This window comes from Pavona decussata, unplaced genomic scaffold (assembly GCF_977016875.1).
Source record: "Pavona decussata unplaced genomic scaffold, jaPavDecu1.1 SCAFFOLD_51, whole genome shotgun sequence".
Taxonomy (NCBI): Eukaryota; Metazoa; Cnidaria; class Anthozoa; order Scleractinia; family Agariciidae; genus Pavona; species Pavona decussata.
The window spans coordinates 3771255-3784478 of record NW_028145473.1 but is presented as its reverse complement, the minus strand read 5'-3'; the positions used below and the strand labels follow the sequence as shown (position 1 = coordinate 3784478).

General features: G+C 38.4%; 2 protein-coding genes, 1 long non-coding RNA gene and 1 pseudogene across 3 annotated transcripts in view; 1 reads left to right on the top strand and 3 right to left on the bottom strand.

The window, feature by feature from the left end:
• The window catches only part of LOC146481140 (uncharacterized), a 37346-nt gene extending 24128 nt beyond the window's left edge, over positions 1 to 13218 (bottom strand). Inside the window, exons 1-2 of the mRNA XM_085108773.1 lie at positions 12397 to 13218; positions 11967 to 12311 (exon numbers count right to left, since the gene is read on the bottom strand). Of these exons, the coding sequence (XP_084964899.1) occupies positions 11967 to 12080 (114 nt within the window). The 5' untranslated portion in view covers positions 12081 to 12311; positions 12397 to 13218. The remainder of the gene's footprint in view (positions 1 to 11966; positions 12312 to 12396) is intronic.
• LOC146481142 (uncharacterized) lies at positions 224 to 1291 on the bottom strand (annotated as a pseudogene).
• On the bottom strand, positions 2869 to 8049 carry LOC146481141 (uncharacterized). The gene is made up of 2 exons (XM_085108774.1): positions 6295 to 8049; positions 2869 to 6183 (listed from the first exon to the last, which is right to left on the bottom strand). The coding sequence occupies exons 1-2, from the start codon at positions 6566 to 6568 to the stop codon at positions 6095 to 6097; spliced, it is 363 nt and encodes a 120-aa protein (XP_084964900.1). The 5' UTR covers positions 6569 to 8049; the 3' UTR covers positions 2869 to 6094.
• On the top strand, positions 8042 to 13224 carry LOC146481139 (uncharacterized). The gene is made up of 2 exons (XR_014864531.1): positions 8042 to 11124; positions 11913 to 13224. It is a non-coding gene; the product is annotated as an uncharacterized LOC146481139 (long non-coding RNA).

Genomic DNA, 13224 nt, shown 5'->3' with positions numbered 1-13224 from the left:
TTTTTGCGGACTTCTCGAAGCCGTACTTCACCATTTCCCTTTCTAAGTTTTGATTTTCGTTACATTTGTCATTCTTTCTATTTTCACCATACTTGTTACTCAGTCTTTTCACATAGCAAAAGAAAGTCTTATTACTTTTGCGAAATTTGCGGACTTCTCAATGCCCTACTTTACCATTTCCCTTTCTAAGTTTTGATTTTCGTTGATTTTCGATATATTTGTCATTCTTGCCATTTTCGCCATATTTGTTACTTAGTCTTTTCACATGGCAAGAAAATGTCTTGTTACTTTTGCGATTTTTGCTATTTCTTCTATACTTTTCTAATAGCCGTTTTCTTTGCAACAATTGCGAAAATAATTTGCTAGCAAATTCTTGCTAACAAGATCGATCCTGGACAAAAGTGAAAAATGCCTCCATTTCCGGTTTTGTAGGTGCCGGAATTTTGTTTGCCACATTTCGATTTGTAGAATTTTCAGGGCTAGAAACATTGGGAAGGCTATCAATCTTGGCATCTAAGTCACTTTTCACTTTTCTTGCGGACGTAAAGTTGATATCTCGAATCCTCCCATATTCTACTTGTTTGACGTATGTGGGTAGGAGCCATGAGCACTTCACTTGCGTGCAGAAAAGTTTGCCATTTATTTTCGTCCTCGCTTCTAGATCAGAAAGCACGCTGGCTATATGCGAACAGGATTCCGCAATACCAGCTGTGCAACCCATACAATGAGCAGCCGCGACTGTTCTTTCTCTTTCCGTGATTATCCAAAAAGGAATGAGCGAGTCGTCCATGCCCGGAGAATATCTCACCCTTGCCAAAACAACAAACTTGCTTGCTATGATGTGGCCTTGTATGCTTGCAATAAAACCAGAGACCATTTGGTTGTACGCTTCCAGACTTCGAAAAGCTTTAAACTGTTTCTAAGTGTAGAAGCTTGTCTCCAAAACGAGATAACACAAGATATCTGTGGATTCGGCCGGAGGTAAACAGTCAGGCTGAAAGTGCTTCCCTTCGATCAACACTGGATCAATTCCGATTGTGGATATTTTCTGCAAATATCGATCTCTGACCGGCAAATCCAGCTTCTTAGCATATTCAGAAATCGGAAAAGAATAGGCAACCTTCCAATTATCCTCGGAGCTTGATTCACTTTTGTTTAAATCCATTTTTACTGGTGGGAATTGTAGTTGTGACCTACCAATGCCGTATTACGCAATCAAAAGTGGTACACCAATATAGCGGCGGGCCAATGCGTGACGTCACATGAAAACGATCTATATGGATTCCGGGCATTAGCGCAGTTCTTTTGCTTGTTTTTTTTCTGAACAAAATAGTACAATGGAAATTGCCGACAGAGTTACGTTAGCAGAGCTACGAGGGCGCTCTGTCGTGTGTGTTTAGCTGTGCAACAGCGAAGTGAACTCGGTTACGGACTCTACAAAACGAGTGCGGAATAGGTTTGGTAAGCAGCCAGTCATGCATTCTATCGCAAATTCGGTGTATTTCACATCCGCAATGTGATTTCATTGGGGATTGAATAGTTCTGAGTAGCATTAAAGTTTCCTTTTTATGGTACGGCGTTGTTATTTGAAATCTAGTTAAGTTATATTTAAAAAAAAAATCCACGTGGATTTTTTCCTGGGAATCGGCCTGTTAGAGACGCAGCGTACAAAGCTCAGCGAAAGTTCGGAGATGTGGGCAGCATTCGTTATAACGATTCACACTTTACAGGAGCGGTACCTGTACAAACAGCAATACTACGACGAGAACTAAGCACATAAATAAATTCGGAAGTCATTGTCTTGTGCTGGGCCTTTTGGGATATTAACCGAGTTACCTTTCATGCCATATTGCATTCTAGCTCACTTTACAGGGATTTTTTCCGCTAACTAATTTGACTGGAAATTTTTCATTGTTTTTCATTTTAAAGCAAAATAAGGGTTGTTACCGTTGATATTATGCTGATTTAGAAAACGGTGCTCACTAGCTGTTGTTGGTCATTTTGCCCTGTCCCGCTGCGTATACAGCAAATACATATGACAACAGTCGCGTACCTGAACTGAACAAGGTTAATGAAATAACTGCGATACTAGGCATCTTCAAAAGGTAAGCTTAAGTATCATTATCGGCTAATGCTAGTTTTCTTCAGGCTGCACTGCAATAACAATTTTTTATTTTTCAAACATACAGTGAACCCTAGTTCTGGTGAGTAGCTTGTTTTGTAATCTGTCTGGCGCGAGCGGCTTCATTGGATGTGCTGTCCTCCATCGGGCTTATGCTCTTATTTTCTGATAGTCCTTCTCTAAAACAAGGTTGAAATGGCGTTTTGTGAGCTTTTCATCTTTCCACAGACACAGAAAAGTCTTCAGAAAAGTGAGCAGAGGTCGTGGGGCGAGCAAACAAAACGAATCGCGTGTGTCCAAACCATCCGTACAAAACCCGAAAGAAATGCCAATTATGAAGACCTTCACCGTTGTTACTACAATTAAGCATCAAGCAACTATAAATCGATACAGTATTATTGAATTCTCCACAAAACACGAACCATTCATTTTATTTTGGAATCTTAAATCAAGCCATTTACCGAATCTTGCTAAAGAAATCCAGGGGAATCTAACTGGAAAAGGTTTGGCGATTTCTTCTTTCTACGTCATTTCCGGTTTTCGGCCCAAGCTCTGCTTCGAATCCCATGGCGAGAAACTTTTCGTTTTTCTGGGCAAAATAGCGGAGATCGAACTCCAATTTTGGTAAATATCTTCTATTTGGGTCATAAGCTTTCTGAATTTGGAAAGTTGTTTAGGGGTCTAGAGTATCCCTTTGAATCATTAGTGTCTAATTCTAATTTTTCCTCCTAATTTATTCTCCTTCATGCAACTTTTTTTAAATCTCCGAAAAGACTCTAAAAATTCATAGCACCTTACACTGTAAACCTGTTTGAGCATTTTTTCAAGAGCGTAAAACCTCTTAGAGAGAATACACCATATTTAGGCAGTCAAGTTACATGCAAGCTATGGGATTTTTATAGTTATCAATAATAGCTCGAGTTGTAGAAACTTGAATAGTAGCTTCCTTTTATTGTTGAGGAAACATACATATAATCTCATTGACCAGAGTGAGGGGAAGAGGGGAGGGGTTGGGGGCTATGCCACACCAACTGTCACATGCAATTTTAGTATTATTCTCTCACCAAACAGCTGGCATGCAATGGAGTTGTTTACATGAACACAGTAAACACATGTGTACTCTTAGACCTGTTGCATGCAAACAGTACAAATGGAACATTAACCGCTGCAGTTCCATCATGATTCTGAAAATAATTGTCGCCATGATGAAGATACCACCCAAGAAATTCACATCTGAAAATCTTGCCAGTGTTTCTCTTCTCCATTTTGTTGCGTTCACTGCATGGACTACTTAAATAAACAACGTCCACAACCTTCCCAGTATTGACCGATATCGCAGGAACAACTCCATTGCACCCTGACCAACCTCTTCTGCTCCTCGAACTATCCAAGTTGGCACCAACATCGACAACCTTTTGTTCTTTGTCCGAATAGTCCTTGATATCTCCAATGTCCCTCGACAGTTTCTTAGCTTGAAAGGCGGCATCATTTAGTTCTTCGAGAAGAGTTTCTGCAGCTTTGAAAATAGCCTAAGTGTGCTGTGACCTGGGTTTTTTGCAGATGGGATTTGGCAGGTTGACAATGCTGCAAAACGTTTGAGCGGCGGAATAAGCGCAACCAAAAGGCCAAAACGATTGCACGGTTCACCTCATAGAATTGCAATCTCTTTTGTGAAGTGTGAAAACATTTTGGATTCTCATGAAATTTACAACTGACTCATTTGCATTGGAGAATGCGAATCCGTCTGTGGCCATTTCTTGAACTTTCCTCTTTAAGAAGTTGAAGTTTTCCGGCTTTACAGTCTCTGCAGATGGCACATTCCTTCAAAGCTTTGCTGTGAAAATGTGAAAGGCAATTTCAACCGTGCACCTAGCTCTGGACAGCCTGTTGTTATAATTTCTCTGACACTCAAGATTTCTTCCTGGCTATGGCTTTTCAGGGAAGATTTCATCTCCAACTATGGCATAAGAGAGGCCACTATTTCCGTAGTTTAAAGTGCTTGGGAGATGCAATTGTGATGGGTGATTGAAATTGCTCTCTTGTGCTTCATTCAGTGTTGTTAATCACAGTCTCCTCGACTGCCAGGGAACTCATAAGAGCTCTTTCTGTCGCATCCAGGTTGTTAGGACAAAATCACCACTTGGAACTAATGGAAACCAGGGATAAGTAAACAGGCTTTCTTTCTGTTGTTCTCTCTTGGTACTGACAAAATATCAACCAAAGGCTGGAAGTTTGCCTCTGTGTGGGTTAACTTGTAACTACAGAATGATCCAATTTGACTTTTTCCAAAGTTAGTTTCTACAAACTGTCCACTGAAGAATGGTTTCAAGCCATTATTGCGAAACCCATGTCGATGTTGATTTGCTGGAGGCCTTTATTCAGTTGTATCTCAGTTTGAAAACCATGACCTGCATCAGTTCTTTTCTCGTACAACAGACACCTAACTCCATCTCTACTATTGGTTTCATCAAGTTTAGTTTTTGAAATGGTGACTTCCTTTACTGGCTGTGCAGATATTTTGTCCCCCCTTCCTTTTTTATGCCATTTCTAGAGCTGAGATGTGCAGGCAACATCTGGTTGCTCATTGTGGCACAAGTCATCAGTGCTTGTACTGTCAAATGAGCTGAACTTGCACGCCTTGAACATTAAGGCAAGAACATGATTACGGTATCCCACTTTGCCGGCCTTACATGAACAGTTAGCATCAATGATTTGACCTGAAATGATGAACGTAGAGAAACGAAAAATATGGGATGCATCACTCTTCTTGAAACAGTGGTAACATTTCGCTCTTAACCCTTTAAGACCCAGATTTTTTTTACACCATATTTTTTCCCCCGAGCGACGACAACATTTTGAGTCACAGATCATCAGGATTTTAGTTAAATGCTATAAAACCATGTATGTATGTATTCCTTATAAAATTATCTTCCCAAAAAGCTGTTTTTATGTAATTAATAACAATTTGATCCTTTCAGGGTAAGCACAGTACTTGCTCACTGTTTGCGATGAACTCTAAAAGATGAAAGCACTGTCATAGTTCATCATGGAAAAGATCCCTGCCTGGTTTAGTTTTATGTTAACCAGATTCTGCAATTTCTAAGGAACAGAATGCAAAAAACCCTAGTGAATATCATAAAAAGAACAGAAATTATGCAATTTTTTGTAATTTCGATCGGGCTCCAAAATGTCAAGCCTTTCAACAACAAACCTGATCTGAAATCTAATAACAGGCAAAGGAGTTTAGAAAAAACCCTTCCATTTGCTCAAAAGGTATATCAAAAGCACAAAACAGTTCAGTGTTCTGAATACAATAAAATAAAAATTCTGAATACAATAAAATTCCCTGAAATTCACAAGCCAGTTGCAATCAGTTGTTGCTAAAAGTTGCGGAGACTAAACTCTCGATTTCAAATGTTCAGACTCTGTAAAGTTTATCATATCCAGGATCACCAACTGGGGGTGCAACAGAATTATCAGCCAGGTGAAAATAACGCCAGATTTGTAAAAATCTGGTGCGTGACATTACATTGCTGATACCGTCTTGGTGAATAAGATAATCTTCTTTCCAGTACATTCGAAAACGTGGAAGCTTGATAATGCCCATCAAAATTATTGTGCCTATGAAAGCCTCCATTTCTTCCCTTGTAACTGGGTGCAATGCCTGTTTATGTTTGTTTGGGTCAGTTCTTACCATAAAATTATAATAACTGTTGGTTTCCCGGACAATCATTTGCCAGATGTCATCAGTGAAAAGAAGATCAAAATAAAACTTAGCTGGATTGTTCTCTGGATTCACAAATCGTCTAGAAGGACCATGTGCTTGCTCAGTGAATGGTTGGGGTGCTGTGTGAATTCCTGCATCTCTAGACCACTGCAATTCTGGATCAGCATTGCGTGGTTGTCTTCTGTTTTGGCGACCACGGCGAGATCCACAAGGAACCCCCCTGAAGCACAGTCTTTGCCCTCGTCTTACACGCGCACCTTTTCCTCGACCACGAGTACTTGTAGGACACTACGATCAGGTCCGCCATTATCACTGACTTCTTCATTGCTAACATCTGCATGTTTATAAAAAGAAATTCACATAAGAAGACAAAGAAAAACGAAGTGAAATTATTCGTAAATGACAAATATTTTTCTCCAAATGTAAACAAAGAGCACAAGCCTACCAGAACCATCACTATTTTCGATGAATTCACTCTCACTTTTGCTTGAATCGCCATTGTTTTCGCTTTCTGACACATCTGGTAAGTCTTCCTTGCTTTCATCGAAATCACTGACTTCTTCATCATTTACAACTCTCTCCAGAACCTCTTCCAAAGTAAAATACTGCGCCGCCATCTTTAAATCGCCAGCATTATTCACACAAGAAAATATCGAAGAAAAAACCGTGTCTTGCAAACAGGAATTCGCCAGGAACTGATTTGATAAGAGGCATAACATTTCAATGTATCCAATAATAAGCTTTTTATTCAATCCCAGAATGCCAGTCGAAGTAAGCCCACATTTTGAAGACCACGTGTTGAATCGTACAAATTTGTACAATTGGGTCTTAAAGGGTTAAATAAAAATACGTTTGTTCACTGTTAGCCTGAATGACCTTTAAATATTGGTCGTTCAAAAATGTAGCTTTCCTCAAATTAGTTGGAATAGAGTGATGCTCTGTATTTGCCATTCTCTTCCCTGATTTCGCTGTTGATTCATTTCCACTCTAGTGAATGACGGCATTCGTTTTAGTGACTTTCCCCAGCCATCACTTGGATGCTTTAAGCTTGATGCGGCAGGAGTGTTGTTAGGGAGACTTGAAACCCCTTTTCTTTCTTTTAGTGTATATTTCATCTGGATCAGGATCGATGACCATTTCATCCCCTCTAGTCCTCACATGTTCTTCAACCCTGGAATATAATGAGCAAAAGCATTTTATTTCCAGGGCTACATGTAAAACAGCTGAAACAAAAAACTGTCATTTTTAGCACGTGCTTACTGTTTAACATGCAAAGCTTTTCGTCTTAAGACCTTTAAAAGAGTCGCCACAACAGCACAGCCAGAACCTCAACCCTTCCTTTTTCAGGGAGGAAGGATTTCTTCTGGCCAAAAAGCTCCCGGGATATCATCTTTGGTAAGAATTACACTCGCTTTGTTACTACCACTACCATACACCATTGTTGTTGTGATCTCTGGCCTACCAAGCCTCGCTTTCATGTATTCGAAACCATTTATAAATTTGGTGTATGCTCCAATTAAAAAAACTTTGGCTATGTGTATACAATTCTATAACGTATTGTTAAGTTTCCTTTCCAGTCATTTCCTGGAATAAAATACAGGCATAAAACTGGGAGTAATCAAGGATTATTGAGTGCCTTCGAATGTTTGTTATGGGAATCGAGGTTGGCCATATTTGACCTTGAGGAGGCAGCCAGCCTAGCTTTTTTTTTTAACTCGTAAATGAGCGCATGCGCAATGAACGAATTATAGCAGTAGCGGACTTTTTGCTTGGTTGGTTCTGTCGTTAACTTTCGGGCATGCGCAGTGATGAGTTTTAAATTCAATTTGTTCATGATGCTTCAGGATATTCTTATTCAATCTGTAGAGAATAATTTGACGATCATTTAGTACGAGAATGGGGATTTTTCGTTAAATCTGAGCAAAGTTATGAGTTTTTTCAGTTTTTCAGAAAGTCCAGGGTCGTAAAGTCTATTAGTGAAAAAAAAAACAAGGAAATTTTTTCATGATGTATCAGAATAATCTTATTCAATCTGTAGACAAGAATTTGACAATCATTTTAGTGTAAGAATGGGGATTTTTCGTTGAATCTGAGCAAAGTTATAGGTTTTTTCGTTTTTTCCAAAGTGCGGTGTTTAAGAACTTAAAAATAATTGAATTTAAAAATAATTTAATTAAACAATAATTGAATTTAAAATTAATTTAATTTAAAAATTCACTAGTGAAGTGTCGGCAGGAGCTTGGAATAAGCAAGACGCTTTTTAGAGCATTAACGTGGCATGCACTGATGTATGTTTAGCTCTAGTGACCTTATTAATTGTACGCCTCACTGATTTTTTAACCTATCCTCCTTTCGCGATCGAACTAACTGAATAGTTTTAGTCAGAAAGATTGCGTGATATTGCCTTGCACTACTTGAAATTTTGCCGCTAAATAATATTACCCGCCGGAAAATGTCTTCAGCTGAAAGAAGCACTGTTAACTGAAAAGTTCACTGGTAATCATAACTTTTTACATACATGGAAACTCGACATCTTTCATCATATTTTTGCTTCTTGTACAAAAGTATTTCATCAAGTAGATTAGTTTGCTAAAAAAATTAGTTTGGCTGTCAGTTTTCACGCAAAAGCGGAAAGTCCCATGTCACACATCAGTGACGTCGTAAACAAAATTATGCAAATTTCTTGTGAAATGAACATTTTTAGATTTTTTCAGCTTTTATAGAGGTTTCAAAGGGAAAAAATGTTTCATTTTCGCAATTTACATCTGGTTATTTATGGGAAAGCAAAAGGACGCAGTCGATAAATTTTCATCAACTGTTTAATACATACCGTGTGGAATTTATTGAAATGCATGTGAACCATGAACGCAACTGAGTAACTTTCCTACCGTAGTACAGGATCAAAACCTTTTTGGTACGTTCATTGAATAATGAAGCACAATACAGACAACTAGCTTTTATTGAAATACAGTAATAGCCCACGCATAAGAACCTGAATTTTTCAATTCAGCCTAAATAGGTTCTTATATAAATGGTACTTAAAGCAAATTTAGGCTACCGAGGTTCTTAAGATAGGTTCTTACATTTTCATATCAATTTGATCTGAATATACTATATATATTATAAATGTCATCTCATAATACAGTATAATGGCAAACACAATAGACATACAACATGGTACTTAAGCTTGAAAGAAAAAAAAGTTATGTCAAGTTACTTTTAAATAGATGATGATCTTAATTCAGCAGTTTCTATCTATACACTTTCACGGCAAACCCACTGATAAGAACCTAACTTAAAATTTTAGCCTAAATAGGTTCTTATGTGGAGGGGGCTTAAAATGAAAATTTTAGCCTAACAGGTTCTTAAAACCCAGGTTCTTATACGCAGGCTATTACTGTAATTCTTATTTAGCAAGAGTTAGTCATATTTCAACTTATTTTTACTTGAAGATTGTGTGGACTGAACTCCAAAGGAAAAATTTCACGCATTTATGTCAGGCATGTAATGTAATGCAACACTTTGTTCAACAGATTTCCCTTTGTGAGATCAGCTTGAGCAAAGTTGTTTTTTTCGTTTTCTCCATAAAGTGCGGTGTCTTAAATTCAATCAATGAAGTGTCAGCATGAACTTTGAAAAAAAAAAACGTGAAAATTTTTTAGTTGGCGCATCAGAATAACCTTATTCAATGAGTAGGGAATAAGTTTACAATCATTTCTATAGTGCAAGAATGGTTATTTCTAGTTACATAATCGGGCAAAGATATAATTTCTTTTAGCTTTCAAGGAAGTGTCCGTAGCCGTCTTAATTTCAATTACTGATGTGTCATCTGCATTTATGAGTTGGCTCACAGGAGCCTTTGATTTCTGTTTCGTTTTAGCCAAGGGCACAAGGAACTCAAATAATCAACTAGTTTGTTTTCTAGTGAACTCTCTCTCATCGATGGAATTTCACAGGATGTTAACATGTGCCATATTCGCTTCTTTGTGGCTGGAATAAAGGACTTTCCAGTATACAAGTTCCTAATCAAGCTTCCTTGTATCAGAGCTATGAAATGTCCAAACAACGTTGCAGTTAACTTGCAAAAATAATTGAGATTAAACTTACAAATGGAGCAGAGGTTAGAACACACAGCACAAATATGGTGGCTTCAAAGGGACACTTCTTTCCACGGAACACTTCTTTGCACGTGGGGAAAAAAATGTGCTCATGCACTTTGCTGCATGAGTCAATGACGCAGGAAAAAAACGTACGTGCTCACCTGGCTGGACGAGTCTATGACATATTTCCGTATCTGGTACTTGACCCAAACACATCCTTATACCAAATCTCATAAGGTCAATGCGAACTATATGTTCAAATGTAAGGCCTATACAATATGACAAAAACATACAGAGAAAATATTCACTAAGCTAAGGAATTTAAAAATGGCGTCTTCGACACCCAAAAAACCCAAACTTCAACGAGACCTCGCGTGAAGAAATGAATTACTAACAAAATACTAACCTCGCAATTTTGTGTGTTGGTTATCACTCTTTGCACTTTCAGGCACCATCTGTTGTCAAAAACTCAGCAGTCCAAAATTCAGATGTTTTTGAGCCAGCGAAAATGGGCAGATTTTCTAAGTGAAAAAATCGAATTTTCCATCAATTTTCTTCGAGGTTTTTGCTCCTCGCAACTGCTTCAAGCCTCTTCGCCATGTTTCCCAACTGCGTAGGCGATGAATTCTCGTTTTTCCTTCATTTTCATGAGTTTAAAAACAGAAGCTATTCTTCACTTCAACAGTAAACAAAGGCGTTGCTATGGGCGATCAACCTCATAGCAAAGTCCGCTGTCTCATATAGTCACGGGCACAAAAAAACTAAATTTCCTCATCGAATGTGACGTGCTTCCTTATTGCAACCTCATTACGATGAATGAGTTCATCAGTTTAGAAGATCATTTGCTTTTAGTTGTTCTGATTACTGCTTGAGGGCTCCTTGTCATCCTGAGTCAGGACTGCAGCCAAGAGAACTTGTGTGTCGAATGAAGTTTGGGGGTGAGTTTTGCTCATGAAAAAAACTGCACAATGACCCAGAAATTATGGGAGATCATAACAGAGCTCCTCCCCTTGAGATGCCACGCGACCATATCCGATGGTTCAGCATTCTCGCTATCAAATACAGTCTTGGAGAGCAAATGGGGATGTAAGCTTGATTCTTTCCAGTCTCCACCAGACAATCCTAGCACTAATTCAAGAGAACTTTTAAATCAGTTTTAGACTTTGTGTCTTAAAGTGTATATGACACAAAATCTTTTATTAGCTTATTAGGAAGAGCTTTCAAAATGATGAAGAATGGCATTTATTTTATTGCGATAGCATTCTTGGTTGGCAAGTTATTCAAGATTTAGGCTTATGCAAATTAGACAACTTGTGACGTCACAAGACTGACACAAAATGAAGGGAAATCACAAAAAATGGAATATCTCTTAAGCCTTTTTCTGTATGGAACTGACACTTTGTAGAGTTGTTATACTCATCACAAAGTTTCATGATATGATCCACTATGACATTTCCATGGCAACACAATGGGTTCCAGGCCCTCACCATCCAAAGGATAAAATCAGAGTTTTCCGTCCCAAGAAGCGCTTTGTGCTCTTGATGTTTATTCAGTGGGTGTGAGGGAGTATGGACATTACGCAGCACAAGTATAAGAAATTCTGTTTGACTGTGGAGCAATAAATAAGGCATTTGTCATTTTAGGAAGGTAGAGGTCTGGTAACGAGTACGTTGCTATGGTGACATCATAGCCACTATCACAATGTGTAGTTTTGTCAGCGCATCAACCCTGCAAAATTTCAACCCTGAAGATGTAGTATTTGCGTAGATATTCCAAATTTTGTGATTTCCCTTCATTTTGTGTCAGTCTTGTGACGTCACAAGTTGTCTAATTTGCATAAGCCTAAATCTTGAATAACTCGGCAACCAAGAATGCTATTGCAATAAAATAAATGCCATTCTTCATCATTTTGAAAGCTCTTCCTAATAAGCTAATAAAAGATTTTGTGTCATATACACTTAAGTAAGTGCATGTTAAACGTTGTTTAGGGTAGGGGGAATAGATTTGTGAACTCTACCTCTTGTTGAACCTGTTGTTGCAATGGTTTAACTGTTTGCATGAGTTGGACAATCATGGGATGTATCTGGGCCTCATCTATGTCCAGTCTTGATGTGGCAATTAAATACATCATATACTCCTGGGTAGCAGTGGCTTATTCCAAATACTCCTTGGCTTGCTTCTCATGTTTATGAGCTTCCCTCAAAGTTTGCAAGTGATTGTCAACATTTGCATCATCAGGATCTGCCTCAGTTTAAGCAAGCTTGGCAATTAATCTTTCATCCATTTCACTACATTCATTTTCGAAAAAGTCAGAGAACTTGAGAAATAAGCCAAGGCTTATGTGAAGTCCGGGAATACAACTCTGTAAAAGATCAAAACAAATTTAATGCCCAGTCTTAATTGAATGGACAAATTGTTTACATTTACGCTAGAAAGCAAATGCTTACTTGATTAATTGGGATGTTGAAGAGTGGAGCATGGATGACGTTGTATTCTTTGGCCTTGTTCAAGTCCCCTCCAGCAGCTTCAAACTCTACGAGCTTGCTGCGCAGATGCTCTAAGGACCTAATAGTTACTGATCCCCTCTGGTGTACTACAGTACAGAAAAGGCAGGGATGCCGACCTATAAGTAATCGCACAATTGACAAGGAAGTTAAGTAGCTCATTGTTTCACCTAAGAATGCTAATAAGAGAGGTCATTTGGCTGCTTTTTGAAGGCTCACCACTTGCTCCTGAGATTCCCATGACTTTACAGAGGAACTCGTAGTCGTCAAAGAGAAACAAGTGGATGGTTTTGCCCTTATTGGATATGATGGATAGAGAAAACTTAGAACAGTTCAGTTTCAGTAAGTAAACTGTATACTGATATTTAAATTTATTTCAATAAGTATTTGAGCAACTAGGAAATTGAATTTAGAATTCGTACTGCCACTCGTTTGCCACAAGATCATCAAGCTGTTGTTTGTAGGGCAAGGTTACTGTCAACATGTTGTTTCTAGTATCTTTGGCCTCAAACAAGGAGAAAACAACGGTTTTTTTCCTGGAGTTTGGCCTTTCAGCATTACCAAGCTGAAAGGCAAACTTCATGGATCCCTGGCGATGGTCTCCGCTAATCTTTACGTACAGTTCATCCTGTGGGATATTCACTTCATGCCAGGTTAATTTCCCTGCCCCATTAAAAAAAGGAAACAAGAATTAGATATAATTTGGGAGTAATCCATAAAGTAACTTTAAATAGTATAACAGCAAAACAAAATAAAGGTATTTACTCTGAA

Bases quoted from the DNA above. Each gene is read 5' to 3' on its own strand.
- LOC146481141 (XM_085108774.1), bottom strand. From the start codon at position 6,568: ATGTTATGCCTCTTATCAAATCAGTTCCTGGCGAATTCCTGTTTGCAA. The intron at 6,184-6,294 runs GTAGGCTTGTGC...ATAAACATGCAG, and splicing joins CGAAAATAGTGATGGTTCTG to ATGTTAGCAATGAAGAAGTC.